The 21658-nt window shown below is 41.8% G+C and overlaps 1 protein-coding gene across 1 annotated transcript in view; it reads left to right on the forward strand.

Moving 5' to 3' along the window:
• The first annotated feature begins 19426 nt into the window (after nt 1-19426).
• ST8SIA1 (ST8 alpha-N-acetyl-neuraminide alpha-2,8-sialyltransferase 1) overlaps nt 19427-21658 on the forward strand; it is a 146775-nt gene continuing 144543 nt past the window's right edge. Inside the window, exon 1 of the mRNA XM_065887602.1 lies at nt 19427-20104. Within this exon, the coding sequence (XP_065743674.1) occupies nt 19869-20104 (236 nt within the window). The 5' untranslated portion in view covers nt 19427-19868. The remainder of the gene's footprint in view (nt 20105-21658) is intronic.

Raw genomic sequence — 21658 nt, forward strand, 5'->3', positions numbered from 1 at the left:
AGGAGAATGGACTTAACCTATTACTAAACTGATAGAGGATTGGGCTTGCTAACATCTCTGGGGAAAGGCATGAGCCCTGACATATTGTTTGCAACAGAATCTGATGATATACTTAAAAGGGCAGTGCCGAGGTACAATGGAGGCTCAGGTTAGGAGGGAGCATTTGTGGAAAAACTGAAGCCAGCCTAAACTGTGGCTGAAGCCAGACTATGGCAAAATGTCGCTGGTAAGTGGATTCTTTGTTTTGGTTCCATAACACCCACAGTGCCATAAATTAAAAAGGTATTTATAGGGCTTCCTTGGTGGTGCAGTGGTCGAGAGTCCGCCTGCCGATGCAGGAGACACAGGTTCGTGCCCCGGTCTGGGAGGATCCCACATGCCGCGGAGCGGCTGGGCCCATGAGCCATGGCCGCTGAGCCTGCGTATCCGGAGCCTGTGCTCCACAGCGGGAGAGGCCACAACAGTGAGAGGCCCGCTCTCTCACAGGGAATATTTATATTCCCTATGGCACAGATTGGTTAGGTTTTGACACGTTAAGGATCATTGCTTGCCATACAGAACAGCAGGCCCCGACTTCAAATCTTCTGAATCAGAACCTGCATTTGAACGAGATTGCCAAGTGAGTTGTATGTACAATAAAGTTTGGGAAACACTGGAATAGGCTTTCTTTATCCTTCTCATGATGCAGGATTGCCTCTATTTCTGTCAGTAGATCTGAAAGAATAACTAGGGACTTTGCCTGGTTTTGATATTTACAAATATATTATCTTGCATAAAGGACATTTGTCAAATGCCAAATGTTTACCCACAACCCCCAGGTTAAGATTTGTTGCTTCATTTGCACCCAAACATTTCTATCAGTAGGTGGCTGGGGGCAGCTCTAGTAAGGATAATAGGAGCTACACCTAAATCCCCCTCTTGGCCCCTTTGACCTCATCTTCCCGCGTCTCATTTTCATTTTACAACTTGTATTAGTTAGAGCTCTCCAGAGACATGGAACCAGTAGGAAATACATGCATACATATATAAATATATATAAAATGAGGAATTGGCTCACATGATTATGGAGGCTGAGACGTCCCGTGATCTGCCATCTGCAAGCTGGGGATACAGGAAAGTTGGTGGTGTAATTCCAGTTCAAATCTGAAGGCTTGAGAACCAGGGGAGTTGATGGTATAAATACCACTGCAAGGGCAGGAGAAGACGAATGTTTCAGTTTGAGCAAGTAGGCAGGAAGAAAAAGGGACCAATTCCTCTTTTTTCTGCTTCCTGTTCTATTCAGGCCCTCAGTGAATTGCACCATGCTTACCCATACTGGGGAGGGCAATATATACACTTTCCTGAGTCTGCTGATTCAAATGCTAATCTCATGGAGAAAAACCCTCACAGACACACTCAGAAATAAAGTTTAACCTGGGCACCCTGTTGGCAACAGTCAGGTTGACAAGGAAAATTAACCATCACACAACTAAAGAAATTTTTTTGTTTCCCATCCTTTTTTACGTTCATCACTCTGATTCTAACTCTAGGTGGTGTGTATGTAAGAATAATTGTGGAATTTTATAATTGGAGGGAACTTCAAGATTATCAAGCATAATTCTCTGATTTTAGGAGAGAGAAATATGTAGCCTAGAGAAATTAAGTGACTTTGTAGTCTACTGTGGGTGGAATTTTGAACAGTATACATATTGACATTTGGGAAAAATAAACCTATTATACCAGATGGAGTGGGCTTTTAGTCTCCACTGGGTCTCATAAAATAGATTATTTTACAAAGTACACAAAGAATTTATTTGAACATGGCTCTATGATAAAAATCGCCCTGGGCCACTGAAACCGGATTCGATACAGGTTTGCTTCCGGATATTTTTACTGACAGGAGCGAAGGTGTTTGACTGTGGAAGGCAGCTATGCTCACTACTATACCACCAACGCTGTAAGGTATTTGACTATGAAAGACAGGAAATTTCTTTGCTTTAGGCTGTGAATTTGGGAATGCAGACTTGTCTTGATAAGCTTTTAATTTCATGTTCCATGGGCACTTTGTATGACATAAAAGTCTGTTTTGTGATGTGCTAGAGGAATTATGGGTAGGCATAGTCATTAAATACAGTTTTATCTCCATTAATACACAAAAGACGATTCGTGCGAAAAAGGATGGGCTTTAAGCAATGTGTGAACTGGGACTGCGTCTGTCTTGCCCATAGATGTATGTTTATACCTACATAGTGGTTTGGCTTTAAAAGATGGCCTTTTAGTTGTATTTGATGGTGCCTGCTCTAAGTAGTTTAAAATCTAACTTAGAAAGCAAATCATGTAAATTCAATATACAGAGAGGAAAACGAAGTAAAAATTCAAACCCTGTTGCAATCATTCTATAAGCTCTGCTAAAAGAGATCTATAGATACTGGCATAAAATCAACCAGGGGAGATATGACCATGGCTTGGAATGTTGTGGGGAAAAATAAGCATTCATGAAAAGGATGGGATTTGAAGATGGGTGAGATCAGTACAGGCAGAGTGTCAAACGAAGGCTTATATAAATGAAGCAAGCACAAGAAATGTAGGGCCATGAACTAGAATGACTTGGTTGGAGGCATGGCTTGTATGGGGACATAAGCTTGAGAAGAAGGATTGGTGAGACTGTGGTACATCCTGCCTGATAGACTATGGATTTAGTCACACATATGTGGGAAACTGGGAGTCCTTGTTTAACTGCAAGATGATGCAATTAAAAGAGTTTCTTAGAAAGGTAAATATGTCAGTGGTACACAAAATGGATGAGCAAAAGGATTTCAGGCAAGGAGTATGTTCAGAGATAAAAGAAAATCAGAAGCAGACTTGAGACGGTAGCAACACAGGAAGATTGCATTCCAAAGACACAAAAAGAATTGGCCGAACTTAGCACTCATTAGATGGGATACATTCACTAATGCTTCGTGCTTTCTTCCCATAACCTATGGACTTAGGATTTTCTTCATTTAAAGTAAAGATGGATATTTACCGTACGTAAAGTTAATAATATAGTCTTTTCAGTGGGAACAGATTAACACGTTTTATTAAGCAATCTCTGAATATATGTAGGAAGAATAATACCCCAAGACCCTTCAGTTCTGATGCTTAGGGTTACTCCATGAGGGAACGACCCATTCTTTTTTTTTTTTTTTGCGGTATGCGGGCCTCTCACTGTTGTGGCCTCTCCCGTTGCGGAGCACAGGCTCCGGACGCGCAGGCCCAGCGGCCATGGCTCACGGGCCCAGCCGCTCCGCGGCATGTGGGATCTTCCCGGACCGGGGCACGAACCCATGTCTCCTGCATCGGCAGGCGGACTCTCAACCACTGCGCCACCAGGGAAGCCCACGACCCATTCTTTAAAAGTTTTTCTCAAGATATTTCTAGGCAGACCTTGAAAAAGAATAAAATGTTGTAAATCGTTGACCCTCTACACGCGTCAGATTGCTCCTTTGAAAAATGGGGATAACAGCACACAGGGGCTGTCGAGTATTAAATGAGTTAAAACATGTGAAGTGTCACACAAAGTGTCTCAGGAAGTCTTAGCTCCCCTCCCATGCTCTTCCTCCTTCTTATGTTTAATGCATCTGAAATAGCCATTTTTGAAGCCATGCAATTGTTGCTGTACACCAAAGTGGACATTTCCTCCCAAATATAATTTGCTAAAATTGTATACTTTCAAAAGGATTAACTATCAATACACAAAACATTGATATTCCATGACCAAATTTCTTGGACCACCTCAAAAGGACTTACCACGTGAAGGAAAATGTATTCTTTTTTTGTACACTACTGATCAGGTCTTCCTCTATTCGCATACTTTATTCTCCTATACCAGACTCTCTGGGGTTTCATTCCACCTCTCTGGCCGATCCTTTTCTAACTCTTTTACACACTCACTCTCTTCTATCTGGCCGCCTGAATGCAGAGTATTCATCGCTCAATCCTGGACACAGTTCTCTCCTTCCTGTGTTTTCCTTCACTAAACAGTTTCATCTATGTCAGCGTCTACAGGTCCGTGATTCCCAAGTATATATCATGCCCAAACCTCTCCTCTGAATTCCAGATACAAATGGGTCCCTGCCTAGATGATATTTCTCCTTGGATTTCTCAAAGGCACCACAAATCCACATGTCCAAAACAAAACATGTCCTCAGACTCAACTTGCTCCTCTTCTAGTATCTGCTGTCTTTAAAAATAGCACCTTTTATTATTTAGCCAGAAACCTATGAGCTGCCCTCAACACTTACATTGCTTTCACGTCTGTTTTCAAATTCATTGCCAACTTCCATCAATTTTATCTCCTAAATGTTTCTCTAATCAGCTCTCTTAATCTCTGCTGCAGGCACCCCAGACTCAATGATCTCCCTGAACATCCTTTGGCTCCTCTACTATTTATCTTCTTTCTTTTAAAAATTTATTTTCCACTTTACAAAATGAATAAAAACATACTTTAAAACATCAGGTAGTAGCTTAAAACAGTAAATAAATTTAAAAAACAAATAAACAAGCAAATAAATAAATAGTGCTCCGTGCTCAATCTGTTATTCCTTACTCCACAGAGTAAGTCACTTTCAACTTTTTTTGGTTGTTTCTTTAGATAGTTATTCCATAATTCTAAATAACGTACTTATGTTGCCTTTTCTTGATCTTAAAAAAAATGGTATATATTGTATTCTCTCTAAGAAAGATGAGGATTTTGTTATCTTACATCCCCCATTTTACCTCAACCTTAATATCATTGTACCACTTTTTGGGTTAAATTAGTATTTATTTTATTAAGATTATGGATTGAATGTATCAAAATGTTTCTTTTCCTGTGTAACTTTTTGTTTTCATCAGGAGTTAGTTATTGCCTTATTTTCACATTGATTTAGTTTTTTACATACCTGTTAGTATTTCAGTCCCAAACTAGTTAACACAAGTGTCTAATCTCAACACATTCAAACATAGCAGAAGGTCTCTCAGTCTCTTTTTCTCTTTCTTTCTTTTTTTTTTGAGAACTCCTTTCTCAGGCCCTCTGTCTTCCTACTCCAGTATAGATTGACTGCTCTCTTTCCTTCTCTTTTCCAGCCCTCTGTGGTTATAATTGAGCATTTTCTCTCCTCTCTTAGCATGTCAGTTATATTTCTTTCTAAAAATTCTTTAGTTGTTACCCCAGAGACACAAAATACATTCTTGGTTAGTCTCAGTCCACCTTTAAATAATGCTATGATGCTTCATGTATAGTGCAGGTACCCTATACCAATTCCTCCCTCCTGATCCTTCTTATAACATTGCTGTCGTTCATTTTGCATATCTATTGGCTATAATTACCTTATGTATTGTTACTGCTCTTACTTTTACAATTACCTTTTAGATAAATTAAGAATAAGAAAATAAAAGATTTTTACTGTACCTTCATTTATTCCTTCTCTGATGCTCTTCCTTTCTTTATGTAGCTCTGAGTTTCTGACCTATACCATTTCCTTCTCTCAAAGAACCCTTTTTAATATTTTTTGCAGGGTAGATCTGCAAAAACTATTATGAATTTCTCAGTTTTTGTCTGGGAAAGTCTCTCCTTTTTTTTTTTACTTTTCAAGAATACTTTCACTGGATATGCAATCCTAGGTGCATGATTTTTTTTCTCTCAACACTTTAAATATTTCACTACATTATCTTCTTGCTTGCATAGTTTCTGATGAGGAATTGGTTGTAATTCTTATCCTTTTATCTCTTTGGATAAGGCGATTTTTCTCCTCACTGGCTTCTTTCAAGATTTTATAAGAAAATGTCTTTGATTTCTGTAGTTTGATTATGATAAGCTTATGTGTAGTTTTTTGTGTGTGTATTTATCTTGCTTGGTGTTTGCTGAGCTTTCTGGATCTGTGGTTTGGTGTCTATTATTACTTTGGAAAATTCTAAGCTATCATTACTGCAAATATTTCTCCTGTTCCTTTCTCTCTTAATTTTCTTTTTGGTATTCCAATTAAACATACTTAACATCTTTTTAAAAGTTGTTTTTGGTTGTTTGTTTTTTCTTCTGTTTTTATTGAGATATAATTGACATACAGCACTGTATAAGTTTAAGATGTACAGCATAATGATTTGACTTATATGCATCATGAAATGATTATCACAGTAAGCTTAGTGAACATCTTGTACAGAAACAAAATTAAAGATATAGAAAAAAAACTTTTCCTTGTGATAAGAATGCAGGATTTACTCTTTAAACAACTTTCATATATAACTTACAGAAGTGTTAATTATATTTATCATGTTGTACATTATATCCCTAGTATACTTACTCATCTTATAACTAGAAGTTTGTACATTTTTGACCACCTTCATCTAATTTTTCTCCCCCCTACCCCCGCATCTGGTAACCACAAATCTGATCTCTTTTTCTATGAGTTTGTTTGTTTTTGAGGTATAGTGGACCTACAACACTGTTAGTTCCTGTTATACAACATAGTGGTTTGATATTTTTATACATTTCTATACAAAATGATCACCTTGATTAATCTAGTTACAATATGTCTCCACACAAAGATAACATAATTATTGACTATAATTGCCACACTGTACATTTCATACTGGTGACTCATATATTTTGCAACTGGAAGTTTATACCTCTTAATCTCCCTCACCTATTTCTTTCCTCCCCCACCCACCTCCCCTCTGGCAATGACCTGTTTGTTCTCCTTATCTATAAGTCTGTTTCTGTTTTGTTACATTTGTTCATTTATTTCATTTTATAGATTCCACATGCAAGTGAAATAATACAGTATTTGTATTTCTTTTCTGATTGTTTTCACTTAGCATAATACTCTCTAGGTCCATCCATGTTGTTGTAAATGGCAAGATTTCCTTCTTTTTTATGGCTAAGTGGTATTCCATTGTGTATATGCATATTATATATATATATATATAGACATCTTCTTTATCCTTTCATCTGTCAGTAGACACTTAGGTTGCTTCCATATCTTGGCTCTTGTAAATAATGTTGCAATGAACATAGGTAAGCATATATCTTATCTAATTACTGTTTTGGTTTTCTTTGGATATATACCCAGATGTGGATTTGCTGGATCAGATGGTAGTTATATTTTTAATATTTTGAGGAATCTCCATAGTGTTTTCCATTGTGACTGCATCAGTTTACAGTTCCACCAATGGTACACGAGGGTTCTCTTTTCTCCACATCCTTGCCAACACTTGTTATTTGTAGACTTTTTGATAATAGCCATTTTGACAGGTGTGAGTTGATATCTCATTGTGGTTTTGGTTTGCATTTCCCTGATGATTAGTGATGCTGAGCATCTTTTCATATACTTGTGGGTCATCTCTATGTCGTCTTTGGAAGAAAGTCTATTCAGATCCTCTGCCCAATTTTTTTTTTTTTTTTTTTTTTTTTTTTTTTGTGGTACTCGGGCCTCTCACTGTTGTGGCCTCTCCCATTGCAGAGCACAGGCTCCGGACACGCAGGCTCGGCAGCCATGGCTCACGGGCCCAGCCGCTCTGCAGCATGTGGGATCTTCCCAGACCGGGGCACAAACCCATGTCCCCTGCATCGGCAGGCAGACTCTCAACCACTGCGCCACCAGGGAAGCCCCCTCTGCCCATTTTTTAACTGAGTTGTTTATGTTTTTGGTGTTGGGTTGTATGAGTCCTTTGTATATTTTGGCTATTAGCCCATTGTCAGATACATTGTTTGCAAATATCTTCTCCCATTCAGTAGACTGCCTTTTCATTTTGTTGATAGTTTCCTTTGCTGTGTAAAGCTTTTTAGTTCGATGTAGTCCATTTGCTTATTTTTGCTTTTGTTTCCCTTGCATGAGGAAACATATCCAAAATATATTGCTTAAGATTGATTTCAAAGACTGTACTGCTTATGTTTTATTCTAGAAGTTTTATGTTTGTGTCTTACATTTTAAGTCTTTAATACATTTTGAGTTTACTTTTGTATATGGTGTGAGAAGGTAGTGCGGTCTGATTCTTTTGCATGTAGTGGTCCAGTTTTCCTAGTCTCACTTATTGAAGATACTGTCTTTTCCTCATTTTGTAGTCTTTGCCTCCTTTGCCGTAGATTAATTGCCCATATTAGTGTAGGCTCATTTCTGGCCTTTCTATTCTGTTCCATTTGTCTATGTGTGTGTTTTTGTGCCAGTACTCTACTGTTTTGATTACTGTAGCTTTGTAGGACTGTTTGAAATCAGGGAGCACGATACCTCCAGCTTTCTCAAGATTGTTTTGACTGTTTGGGTTCTTTGTGCTTCCATAAAAATTTTAGAATTATTTCTTCTAGTTCTGTGAAAAATGTCATTGGTATTTTGATAAGGATTGCATTGAATCTGTATATTGCCTTAGGGAGTATGGCCATTTTAACAGAATTAATTCTTCCAATCCAAAAACACAGTATATCTTTCCATCTGTTTGTCCATTTCTTCTAGGTTGTCAATTTTATTGGCATATAATTGTTTGTAGTAATCTCTTATGATCCTTTGTATTTCTGTGGTGTTGGTTGTAACTTCTTTCATTTCTGATTTTATTGATTCAGGCCTTCTCTCTCTTTTTCTTGATGAGTCTGGCTAAAAGTTTATCAATTTTGTTTACCTTTTCAAAGAAGAAGCTCTTAGTTTCATTGATCTTTTCTAATTTTTTTGTCTCTGTTTCACTTATTTCTTCTCTGATCTTTATGCTTTCTTTCCCTTTACTAACTTTGGGTTTTGTTTGTTCCTCCTTTTCTAGTTCCTCTAGGTATATGGTTAGGTTTTTATTTGAGATTTTTCTTGTTTCCTGAGGTAAGCTTGTATTGCTATAAACTTCCCTGTTAGAACTGCTTTTGCTGCATCCTTTAGATTTTGCATCATTATGTTTTTGTTTTCATTTGCTTCCAGGAATTTTTAAAGTTTTCTTTGATTTCTTCAGTGATCCATTTGTTGTTTAGTTGTGTACTGTTTAGCCTCCACTTTCTTGTGTTTTTTACAGCTTTTTTCTTGTAGGTGATTTCTTGTGCCATAAGGTTGTCAGAAAAGATTCTTCTTTTTTTTTTGTCGTGTGGCATGTGGGATCTTAGTTCCCTGACCAGGGATCGAACCTGTGCCCCCTGCATTGGAAGCATGGAGTCTTAACCACTGGACCACTAAGGAAGTCCCAAGATTCTTGATATGATTTCAATTTCCTTAAATTTACTGAGACTTGTTCAGTGTCCTAGCATATGATCTATCCTGGAGAATGTTCCATGTGCCCATGAAAATGTTGTGTATTCTGCTGCTTTGGGATGGAATAATATATATATGTGATATATATATAAAATGATATATATCACATATATATCATATAAATTATATATATATATAAAGTTCTTCTGGTCTAATGTGTCATTTAAGGCCAGTGTTTCCTTGTTGATTTTCTGTTTGAATGATCTGTCCATTAATGGGATGTTAAAGTCCCGTATTATTGTGTGTTACTGTTAATTTCTCATTTTATGCTTGTTAATATTTGCTTTATATATTTAGGTACTCCTATGTTGGGTGCCTATATATTTATAATTCTTATATCTTCTTGGATTGATCCTTTGATTATTACACAATGTCCTTCTTTGTCTCTTATAACAGTCTTTGTTTTATAGTCTATTTTGTCTTATGTAAGTACTGCTACCCTACGTTTTTTTTGATTTCCATTTGCATGGAATAAAGTTCTTGATCTTTTAAGTTCAAATGCATTTTAAAAATTCTGTATTTTTACTTCCTCACCCATGTTTACTGTTTTTGACATCATGTTTTACATCCTGTTGTTTTGTGTATTCCTTAACTACTTGCTGTGGGTATAGATGCTTTTACTACTTTTGTCTTTTGACCTTCCTACCAGCTATATAGGTGGTTGACTTACTACCTTTCCTGTATATTTGCCTTTACCAGTGAGTTTTTCTTCATGTAATTTTCATATTTCTAATTTTGGCCTTTTCTTTTTTTTTGCTTAGGGAAGTCCCTTTTAACATTTCTTGTAAAGCTGGTTTGGTGGTGCTGAACTCTTTTAACTTTTGCCTGTCTGTAAAACTTGTGATTTCTCCATCAAATCTGAATGAAAGCCTTGCCAAGTATTCTTAGCTGTAGGCTTTTCCCTTTCATCATTTTCAATAGATCCTGCCACTCCCTTCTTGCCTGCAGGGTTCTGCTGAGAAGTCCGCTGATAGCCTTATGGGAGTTCCTTTGTATATAACTTATTGTCTTTACCTGGTTGCTTTTAATATTCTCTCTTATCTTTAACTTTTGCCATTTTAATTACAATGTGTCTTGGTGCAGTCCTCTTTGGGTTGATCCTGTTTGGGACTCTCTGTGCTTATTGGACCTGGATATTGCTTTCCCAGGTTAAGGAAATTTTCAGTTACTACTTCTTCAAATATATTCTCAGCCCCTTTCTCCCATCTTTTCCTTCTGGTACTACTATAATATGAATGTTATCCTACTTGATGTTGTCTTTGAGATCTATTAAACTGTCCTCATTTCTTTTTTCTGTTCAGCTTCAGTGATTTCCACTACTCTCTCTTCCAGTTTGTTGATCCATTCCTCTGTATCATCTAATCTACTGTTGATTCCTTCTAGTGTACTTTTTATTTCAGTTATTATATTCTTTATCTCTTTTTGTTTCCTCTTTATATTTTCTAACTCTTCGTTAAAAACATTTAACTTCTCACTCTGTTCATCTAATCTTCTTCTGAGTTCTTTGAATATCTTTATGATAATTACCTTGAACTCTTTATTGGGTAGATTGCTTATCTCCACTTCATGTAGTTCTTCTGGGATTTTATCTTGTTCCTTGTTTTGGAATATATTCCTCTGTTGCCTCATTTTGCCTAATTTGCTGCTTTTATTTTTATGTATCTGGTAGGTTGGCTATGTTTCCCGACCTTGGAGAAGTGGTTTTTTGTGGGAGACATCCTGTGCATCCCAGCAGTGTACTCCCCTCTGGTCATCAAAAGTATATGCTCTAGAGGTGCTCTTTGTGTGGTCTGTGTGTGTGTGTCCCTCTTTTGCGGTGGGCTGACTACCATGGGCTGTCTGATAGGTGTGGCTGGCTCTGGTTCAGTTGATTGCCAGGTCCCATCTTGTGCAGAGGCTGCTGGACACTGGTGGGTGGTGCTGGGGCACAGGGTGGCTTGCTGCAGAGCCCTATAGCATCTCAGGGCTAGTGCTGGCCCACTGGTGGTTGGAGTCAGGTTCTGCAGTAGGTAGCTGTGGGGTCAGGAGTTCTGGATTTAATTTTGTCCTGCTGGTGGATGGGTCAAGCTCATGATATATATAAATATATATATGTGGCACCTGGGGTGTCCCAAAGCTTGTGTTCCTCTCCTGGTGGTTGGGGTCAGATACCAAGATGGGTGGTTGAAGGATCCAAGGTATCCAAGAGCTGGTGTTGACCTATTAGTAGGTGGGCTGGATCCTAACATGGCAGGCTGCAGGGCTGCCATAGTCCTGGGGTTGATGTCTGCCTGTTGGTGGTGATGTCTGCCTGTTGGTGGTGGGGCTATGTCCCCACCTACCTAGTTGCTTGGCCATAGGAGGTTCAGTGCTGGTGCCAATAGGGCAGTGGGTGGGACCATGTCTTGGCAGAAAAAAGCTAGAGGAAAGATTCCAAAATGGTGGTTCACAGCAACATTTTTCTCATGGTAGAACAAGCTGCCCAAAATTGCTGTCACCAGTGTCCTTGTCCCCAGGGTGAGCTTCAGTATCTTCTTGCCTCTCTGGGAGGCTCTCCAAAATCATCACGTGGGTCTGACCCAGGCTCCTTTCAAATGACTACTTCTGACTTGGGTCCTGGACCGTGTGAGATTTTGTGTGTGCTTTTTAAAAGTGGAGTCTGTATTTCCCACAGCCCTCTGGGTCTCCCCTCCCTGGAGTAAGAACTACTAACTTTCAAAGCCAAATGTGCTGGTGGCTCATCTTCCCAGTGCAGGACCCACAGGCTAGGGAACCTGATGTGGGGCTTGGGCCCCTCTTTCCTTGGGAAGAACCTCTGCAATTGTAATCATCCTCCTGTTTTTGGGTCACGCATCTGGGGTATGTGTCTTGACTATATTGTGTCTCCACTCCTTTGACCCATCTTGTTGTGGTTCCCTCATTATACCTTTAGTTATAGAAGATCTTTTCTGCTAGTCTTCTATTCTTTATTATCAATAGAATATTGTGTATAGTTTTAATATATGTATATATATATAATATTTTATATAGTTGTAAATTTGGTATGAGTATGGGAGGAGCTAAGCTCAGTCTTCCTACTCCTCAGTCTTGGCCATCCTCTAGGAAGCTCCTTTAACACCTTTTGAATTAACTATTTACTGCCCCATATTTTAGTTTGGGAATTTTCTATTGACCTGTCTTCCAGCTTGTTGGTTCTCTCCTCAGCCATATGCAGTACTGATGAGTTCATCAAATACATTCTTTATTTTCCTTATGGTTTCTGTTTTCCAGCATTTCCATTTGATTCTTTATTAGAGTTTCTATTGCTCTTCTTACATTAGCAATCTGTTCTTGCGTGTTGTCTACCTTTTTCATTAAAGCCTTTAACATATTAATCACAGTGATTGTAAATTCTGTCTGATAATTCCTACACTTGGATCATATGTTCTTTGCTGTGTCTGGTTCTGATCCTTGCTTTGTCAATTCACACAGTTTTTTTTTTCTTGTCTTACAATTTTTTGTTGAAAGCCAGACATGATGTATTGAGTAATAGAAATAAAGATAATTAGGCCTTTAGTGTAAAGTTTTATGTTAATTTGGCTGGGTGTTTGCCTGTGTTTAATGCTCATAGTAGCTCCAAATTTCTATAGGCTTCAAATTTCTCTAATATCACTTGTTTTGACTCATCTATTGACTTTGGGCTTCCTAAGACTTTGGGCTTTCCTCAGAGAGAATATGCATCTTGTAACTTTTCAGCTGTAATCCCCTGTTATTACATTGGAAACTTATTAGCCTGGAGGTAATGTGTGTAAGAAGAGAAGTGTTCCATGATACTATGGTTAAATTTCAGTCTTTTAGAAGGCCTGTGTCCCTGGGCTGTGAACTTCATAGGTGTTTCATAGTTTTATTTTCTCAAATTAATTGAGGCAGGAAGACACCTGTGGGTTAAAATAGGAGAAATGCCCTTCCTCCAGATGGGATAAGGCTATTATAAGGTCTTTTTCCTTAGAAAGTAGGACTTTGCTATGCAGAATCTTCTGAGCATATTTTACAATGATTACTCTTCTTTACCCTAACCAGAGCCCTAAGAGGATCTTTCTCAGTTTGTCACCCTGAGAACCTGGTGGGACTCCAAGTTACTCTGAACTGTTCCTACCAGTTTATGGCTCCACATCTTCTGCTCCAAATAAACAGATCTCAGCTCTGGCTCTGGATCGGACTATGTTTCAAGATTGGTGGTTTACCTTGTGACCTCAGTTCTCTGATGGTGCAAGAAAAGTTGTTGATTTACAGCTTGCTCAGTTTTCCTGGAAGGATGGGAGTTACAATTTCCAATTAATACTGAGCTAAAACCAGAAGTTATTGATTATTCTTTTGATCTGAGTCTAAGCTGTTTCCTTAGGAATTTCCTTTGTCCCTCTCCTGCATGAGAGCCTTGGATTCCTGGATCCTTCATTCATTTTTTCTTGGTAAACTTATTTTAGTGGAGTCTTTCCAGTATTTTCCCAGGAAAAAGTGCATGGGAGTAAAGTTTTTAAGGCTTTGCTTTTGAAAAGTCTATTCTACCTTCAGGTTTGAGTCATATTTTGACTGAACATAGAATTTTTTTAAACATCTTTATTGGAGTATAATTGCTTTACAATGGTATGTTAGTTTCTGATTTATAACAAAGTGAATCAGCTATATGTATACATATATCCCCATATCTCCTCCCTCCTGTGTCTCCTCCCACCATCCCTAGCCCACCCCTCTAGGTGGTCACAAAGCACCGAGCTGATCTCCCTGTGCTATGCAGCTCCTTCTCACTAGCTATCTATTTTACATTTGGTAGTATATATAAGTCCATGCCACTCTCTCACTTCGTCCCAGCTTACCCTTCCCCCTCCCTGTGTCCTCAAGTCCATTCTCTGCATCTGCATCTTTATTCCTGTCCTGCCCCTAGGTTCTTCATAACTTTTTTTATTTTTTAGATTCCATATATATGTGTTAGCATATGGTATATGTTTTTCTCTTTCTGACTTACTTCACTCTGTATGACAGACTCTAGGTCCATCCACCTCACTACAAATAACTCAATTTTGTTTCTTTTTATGGCTGAGTAATATTCCATTGTATATATGTGCCACATCTTCTTTATCCGTTCATCTGTTGTTGGACACTTAGGTTGCTTCCATGTCCTGGCTATTGTAAATAGAGCTGCAATGAACATTGTGGTACATGACTCTTTTTGAATTATGGTTTTCTCAGGGTATATGCCCAGTAGTGGGATTGCTGGGTCGTTTGGTAGTTCTATTTTTATTTTTTTTAAGGAACCTCCATACTTTTCTCCATAGTGGCTGTATCAATTTACATTGCCACCAACAGTGCAAGAGGGTTCCCTTTTCTCCACACCTCGCCAACATTTATTGTTTGTAGATTTTTTGATGATGGCCATTCTGACTGGTGTGAGGTGATACCTCATTGTGGTTTTGATTTGTATTTCTCTAATGATTAGTAATGTTGAGCATCCTTTCATGTGTTGTTGGCAATCTGTATATCTTTTTTGGAGAAATGTCTATTTAGGTCTTCTGCCCGTTTTGGGATTGGGTTGTTTGTTTTTTTAATATTGAGCTGCATGAGCTGTTTATATATTTTGTAGATTAATCCTTTGTCTGTTGATTTGTTTGCAAATATTTTCTCCCATTCTGAGGGTTGTCTTTTCGTCTTGTTTATGGTTTCCTTTGCTGTGAAAAAGCTTTGAAGTTTCATTAGGTCCCATTTGTTCATTTTTGTTTTTATTTCCATTACTCTAGGGGGTGGATCAAAAAAGGTCTTGCTGTCTTTTATGTCAAAGACTGTTCTTCCTATGTTTTCCTCTAAGAGTTTTATAGTGTCTGGCCTTACATTTAGGCCTTTAATCCATTTTGAGTTTATTTTTGTGTATGGTGTCAGGGAGTATTCTAATTTCATTCTTCTACATGCAGCTGTCCAGTTTTCTTACTGAAGAGACTGTCTTTTCTCCACTGTACATCCTTGCCTCCTTTGTCATAGATTAGTTGACCATAAGTGCGTGGGTTTATCTCACTGTGGCTTCTGCTTTGTCTTTGGATGTGGGGTATCTTCTGTGGTGAGCTCCAGTTTCTTTCAGTCCATGATTGTTCAGCAGTTAGTTGTGATGCGGTGCTCTCGCAAGAGGGAGTGAGAGCCCATCCTTGTACTCTGCCATGTTGAACCAATCTCCTCATTATAATTTTTATTCAAGATACCTTATGTTTTCTGCATTATTCTTTCCCCGTCTGGGTTTATTTGTTTGCAATTTTTTGTTCACGTGTTTTTTCTTTGCTTTCATGTTGAAGACTCTTCAACTGCCTGGGATCCTTGACTCCCCACTCTTATTTAAGACTGAGGCCTAACAAAGAGGCCAGTGGGTCTGTGTGAGTACAACTTATCACTGATGGGCTTCACCATAGGGTGTGATGCAGGGATATGGCTGTTTGGGTGGAGACCTCCTACATATATCACAATCTGTAGGTTTTCTCCTTTGTGCTGGTCAGTCTCTCTAGAGAGGTAATCTCATATGTTAAGTCAGGCTAGAGGATAACACCGTTCTTAGAGATATCACTGTTCCTTCTAAAGACTTTCAGACAAACGTCTTATTTTCTTTCATCCATCACCTCCATCTTCAGAGGAACCAGATGCTTCTAAATTCTGAGGCTTTCGAGAGCTCCATAGTGCAAATTAGCTTGATTCTTGTTGGCTTCAATTTATACTCCCCCATCCTGTGCGAGTGCGTGCATACACACACACACACACACGCACAAACACACAATATCACCTGAAGGCCCAGGGGTTTCTCCATTCTGATCAATCAGTTATCACTCTTCAGCTACTTACCTGCTTGTGCACTTTTTGACATAACTTGCCTGCTTATGCGTGCTTTCCTTTTCTCTTGTTCTTTTGAGTTTACGCCTCTTTTATTCCTTTACTGTCCTTTAAGTGGGGTCATAAGAGGGAGTGGAGATAAGCAAATGCATTTATTCAGATAATCTATATTCAGAGTCTTTCTCATTTTACAACCCTATTTGCTTTAGTATTGTAACTGGTTGTGAAAAGGGCATGGTTTTTGCTTTCATCTTTCAATTCCAAGTCATTCTGACAACAAGAACTTGCGAGGAGACTGAAGAAAGGGTGATATTTTTGAATTTTGTAATCTCAACTCATTGACAATTCTCTTTAGTTTCCTAATGAGAAACTTCTACGTGACCATTAATATTTGTCTACACACTGTCAGCATCCTAGCTAGCTTGTAAATTGTGTGTGACCCGTTCACTCTGATCATCTCCCTGCATCTTGGTTTCTCTCAACTTTTCAGTGTGAGGGTCTCCTTTTCCTTTCTTTTCCAAAGCTTCAGTTCTGTGGTGGCTTCATCTCTTAGATGAGCTTTCCCCACAACTCTGATGTCACAAAAGTGCTGCCCATCAAATTTACTTATGGTATCAAGTAGTTTTGCGCATCATGTTGACTGGTCCGGCAAAAGACATTTATAGAGCAAACCCTGCTTGTGTACTCAGATGCAGAACTATAAAACAATACCTAAACTACCTACTAAAAGTTGTGTAAACCAGAGAGCTAAATATCAGGTAACATATTTTATTTAAAACATTAAACGTGGGGGTTTATACATGTCCTTAGCAGTGCTGCCTGAGCAACAGCCCAAATAAATTTGAGACGCTCAAATTCTCAAGCAAACAACCAAGCAACAATTGTTTGTTGAGTACGTATGTACTCTAGCTGAGATTGTACCTGGAGGAATATGAAAAAAAACATAAAATATTGTTCCTGCTCTTCCCCCAGACATGGAGGCATGTCATGTGGAGTCCTCCGTTGGATCAAAAGCACAGGCTTGTCATTTGACATATGAGACCAAATACTCTTACTGCCCCCTTGCTGAGGCAAAGCTACATGTAAAAAATGCTAGCAACATAGCACTGCACATCTAAATGTTTAATCATCTGTCAGAGCCAGCAAATACTATAGACATTCAGATCAGGAGGTCAAAGGGAATAGAAGCAGAAACCAGAAACATTTACTGAGTTCCTACCCATGAAGCCTATGTTTTAGGTGGTCTGGGAACACATGCAGGGAGAAATTCCTAGTCACTTGGTTTGGCCTTGAATTATGTGCTGGATTTGTATGGAGGGAGAAAAAAGGTATCTCATGAAAGAAGAACGTGGACCACAAAACACAGTGACAAAAGTGATGCCTGTGTGATTTGGAAGGGGAAGGGCAATGGTCTGATTGGATTCGATGTTCATGCTCCAGAGAAGCAGGGAATGAAGTTGGATTGTAGGGTAGGGCAGGAGTCAACAAGGGTAAGAGAATCTTAGTTTTCAGAAGAAGGAAAAACAGCACATTGCATCACAGAAAACCCTTGGTTTAAGGCACAACTTTGCTGCATTTTTTTATGACATTAAATAGGGAAACATTTATATAACCCCTTCCTAACTGCAATATTTTTGGTTGTTGTTTTATTTATTTGTATCTCTTGGACTGGGACAGGAGTACCCCTTGGACTAGGGGAAGAAAAGAGAAATTAGATAGTTTGTGTTCTATTTAAATGACTGGAACAAAGGAGGCAGATGATTTATCCACAGCCTGGCAACTATGGGAAAGATTTCCCTGGCCTCTTGCACCCCTCCCCCTCCCACTCTCCCACCCCCGGCCCCTAACAATCCTCTTCCCAGAACAGAAAAAGGTGGTTTGGGTACTTTGCAGGACTACTTTGCAGGTAATCATTATTTCAAAGAATCTCAATTAAGCTCCACTGTATAGGATGTAACTTTGGGATTTTATGCTTTCTCATCTCCCCTGATTCACCCAAGTAGGAGGGATCCCTGGGGCATGCTTGCAGGCCGGAGGGCAGTGGGCCGTTCTCCTAAGAGGGAGGAATGAGACTTTGGTGGTCTTTTTTGGTAAATAACTTTCCGTCAACTTCTCAAGTCCCATCTCTCAGTGGAGAAAGATGCACCAGGCCACGTAAAACTCACTGTAGGTCCGAGGGAGCTTCAGCTTGGTCGGCTGAGCAACTGAAGTTATGGCCCTAAATTTTGGTTTCGTGATGACGAAGGCGACCTGGTTAGTAGGCTGCTGGATTTCTTTGTCCCTGCACACATCATGCTTGACGAGACGCTTAAGCAAATAGACTAGGCAACCGCTAGGAGGTAGCCGAGCTATTCGCCGGCCTCCGGGGTAGCAGAAATGGCTAACTGTGTGTCCCTGGGCTCGGCCGGTCCAGGCGGGTGGCGCTTTTCCAAGGTCGGGGTTGCGATAAGCTGGTCGGTGGAGAGAGAAGGACGTCGAAGAACAAACGGCCCTTGCATCTAAAAGGCAGGGGAGGCGACAGCGCCTCCAAGGCATTGTTACGTCCCGAGGTCTGTTTGCTGGGCCACCAGCTGCCTGCACATCTGGATGCAGCAGCGCCTTTCCCTGCAGGGTGGAGGCGAGGCGGAGGACCCCGGTGTGCACGCACCTCCTCGTGCGCGCGCGTGCGGGCCCGCGAGCGTGTGTGCCCGTGTGTGTCTGCGTGTGTGCCCGCGAGCGCGCGCGCGCACGGGTGTCGCTGGAGCCGCGGCTCCGGGACCGGGGAATGGGGGTGGGGGCCCAGGAAGGAATCAATCTCCGCCGGCCTCCTCGCGCCTCACTGCGGGTTAATAACCAACCAGTTAGAGAGAGCCGAGGGTGACGGCGGCAGGGTGACAGCCCCGGCGCGCCGGCTGCGTGTCGGAGGGTCAGGCTTTCAGCCAGTCTCGGCCACACTCAGGGATTTGTGTATACACATTTTAGGGGAGGGTTATTATCATTATTGTATTGTTTGCCTCTGTCTCCGGGGGACCAGGGCTGGAGAGAGGTGCGCGCTCTCCAGCCGAGCGTCGCGCATCTGAACGGGTCGAAGGAGGCAATTTCGCGGGTGGGGGAGGGAGGGGAGACCTTGATTTCCACCAATCCCCGGGCGTTTGTCTGCGAAGTCCCGGGCGCCGCGGAAGGCTGCGGCGCGTCGCTGAATTAACTGATGAAAGCGAGTTCTTTTCTTCTCCGGGAGGGGTGGGAAGCAGGGGTCCTGGCGGGGGAGGCGGAGAAGCCCGGGGCGGGCTAGCGGTCCCGGGCCGCCGTGGAAATTTCCAAGGACTTGGCGCGGCGCGGGGAGCGCGTCTGGGGTGGGGGTGGGGGGGGGGATGCCTGGCAGCGCAGTAGCGCGGGAGGCGGGGAGAGGCGGCGAAGGGCGCAGGAGCATCGCTCAGAAGGGGGCGCCGCGGACCAGATGTCTGCGAGGGAGCTGAGACTCTCCCCGGCCCCACGCCGAGGGCGACGGTAACGCTGCAGAACCGGCGGGAGCGACTCGCCGCCGCCGCTCCCCGCGCTCTCGGAGACCCCGGCGCCCGCCTTCTTCAGGGGGAGCGACCATGGCTGTAGCTCGTGACTTGCTCTCGGGGCACTTCCCCTAGAAAGAAATCCTCGAAAAAGTTGCATTGGAAAAAATCCTTGCGCCGACCTTTGAAGCTGTGGGCGCCGAAGGAGCGTGCGTGCGAGTGCGAGCACGAAAGCGAAAGGTGTGTGTGCATGGGGGGCCGGCGGTGGGGGGATCCTCCGCTGCCCCTGCGCCTAGCCTAGTGCTGAGGCTTCGGCCCTCGACCGCCACCCTGGGACCCGGGGGCTGCGATGAGCCCCTGCGGGCGGGCCCGGCGACACACGTCCAGAGGGGCCATGGCCGTCCTGGCGTGGAAGTTCCCGCGGACCCGGCTGCCCGTGGGAGCCAGTGCCCTCTGCGTCGTGGTCCTCTGTTGGCTATACATCTTTCCCGTCTACCGACTGCCCAACGAGAAGGAGATTGTGCAGGGGGTGCTGCAACAGGGCACGGCGTGGAGGAGGAACCAGACGGCGGCCAGAGTCTTCAGGTACTCCTGCTCTCGCGGCTCCACCCAGCTCGTGTCCTTTCTTCCCGGGACGCCGAGGACAGGGTCACCGGCGAGGACCGCCTTGCAGAGGCCCTTTCATCCCGTCCTTCTTGTCCTATTCCCTTTCTTTGTCGTTCCCAACCTGGAGACATTAGCCAGGGGCCCTTCCCCAGACCTTACCCCGGGAGATGTGCAGACACCTGCTTTGGCCGTGGAAAGTCTGTACGCATTTCTTCCCAAGCCTGAGTTGTATTCAACGATTTGCCGATAACCGGTGGGAAGAAGAATCTAGGCTAACTTTGTCCCTTGAACTTAATGAGAATTTGTCTCGGGCTCTGCTGTAGAGAACTAGAAGCAGGTACCAGGCGTCTTCCTGGGGTTTGGTGCATGGTTGGTAACATAAGTCACTAATGAGGGAGTCATGGGCAGTGAAAACATGGACATCCAGCCTGGCTCCCGCTGCTTTGTGCAGTATGCCCATAACAAACGCAAGGCACTTACTGATGCCCTCCTAAAGAGCCGGGGACTGAGTGATTTTTACTGGAGTTTCACTGACTTTCTAATAACAGATATTAATATCCCCATCTTACCAACCACAAACTGAATCTTCAGAGGAGAAGTTACTTCCCCAAGGTCATGTACCTCTGCAGGGTCGGAGCTGGGATTTTGGTCACATAAAGCTCTAAAGCTCCCAGCTCTTTTGCTTGGCTTACAGTGGATGCCTTCCGGAGGCTGGGACTTCAGGTGGGGACTTGAAATCAGAAAACAAACAAAAAAGCCAAAACCAGGTTGGAAATCGACCTCTGAGCATCACTCAGAGGTTGTAGTTTCCCTTCTTTTCTGGGAATTTCAGTTTAAGGGTCTAAAGATGAGTTCTTGGCAGCAGGGGTCGTGCGGTAAGATTGGAGGTGAGGCAAAGCTGCTTCCGCTTCTTTGCCTTCCTGCTCGTGCTGAAGGGGTACCCTGGTGCTTCTCCCACTGTCAGGAGCCCCTTTCACCTTCCGTCCCTTCAGCTGAAGATGCTGTGGTGGCGCTTCCTGTGATGGTTGTGGTCTGGAGGTGCAGAGGGGGTACGGAGTGCTTTCCTTTGCTCTGCATAGGATCTTTCCAAGCCGTATATGGCCAGGTGAGAGCCAGCTTCACTACTGTTAGTTACAAATGTTCAGAAATATCTGTAAATTAAAAAAACAGACTTTTAAAACATATGGTTTCCTTCCCTTTCTCAGGCCTGCTCTTGGAAAGGTCAAAGAGATAATAGCCAAACCTTGCAGGGAAAGGCAGCTGAATTCGCCTTTAAACTGCGAGGGAAGACGTTCCTTCTGTCTCTCTGTTTAGAATTCTGCTATCATTAAGTTTAAAAATAACCCCACTCCACTTAAAAGTATATAAGAGCTAATTTTCTCTTACCTTCATGGTATTGATTGTTCTACTCAAAAGGCATAGCGTGCAGCCATCCTTTTCTCTAGAGACAGAAGGCACTTTCATTTCAAGTAATGTAAGGAAATGAGTTAAGAGCTTCCCATTGGTTTGCAATGAAAGAGTACATTTTTTTTT

This window comes from Phocoena phocoena, chromosome 11 (genome assembly GCF_963924675.1).
Source record: "Phocoena phocoena chromosome 11, mPhoPho1.1, whole genome shotgun sequence".
NCBI classification, from domain to species: Eukaryota; Metazoa; Chordata; class Mammalia; order Artiodactyla; family Phocoenidae; genus Phocoena; species Phocoena phocoena.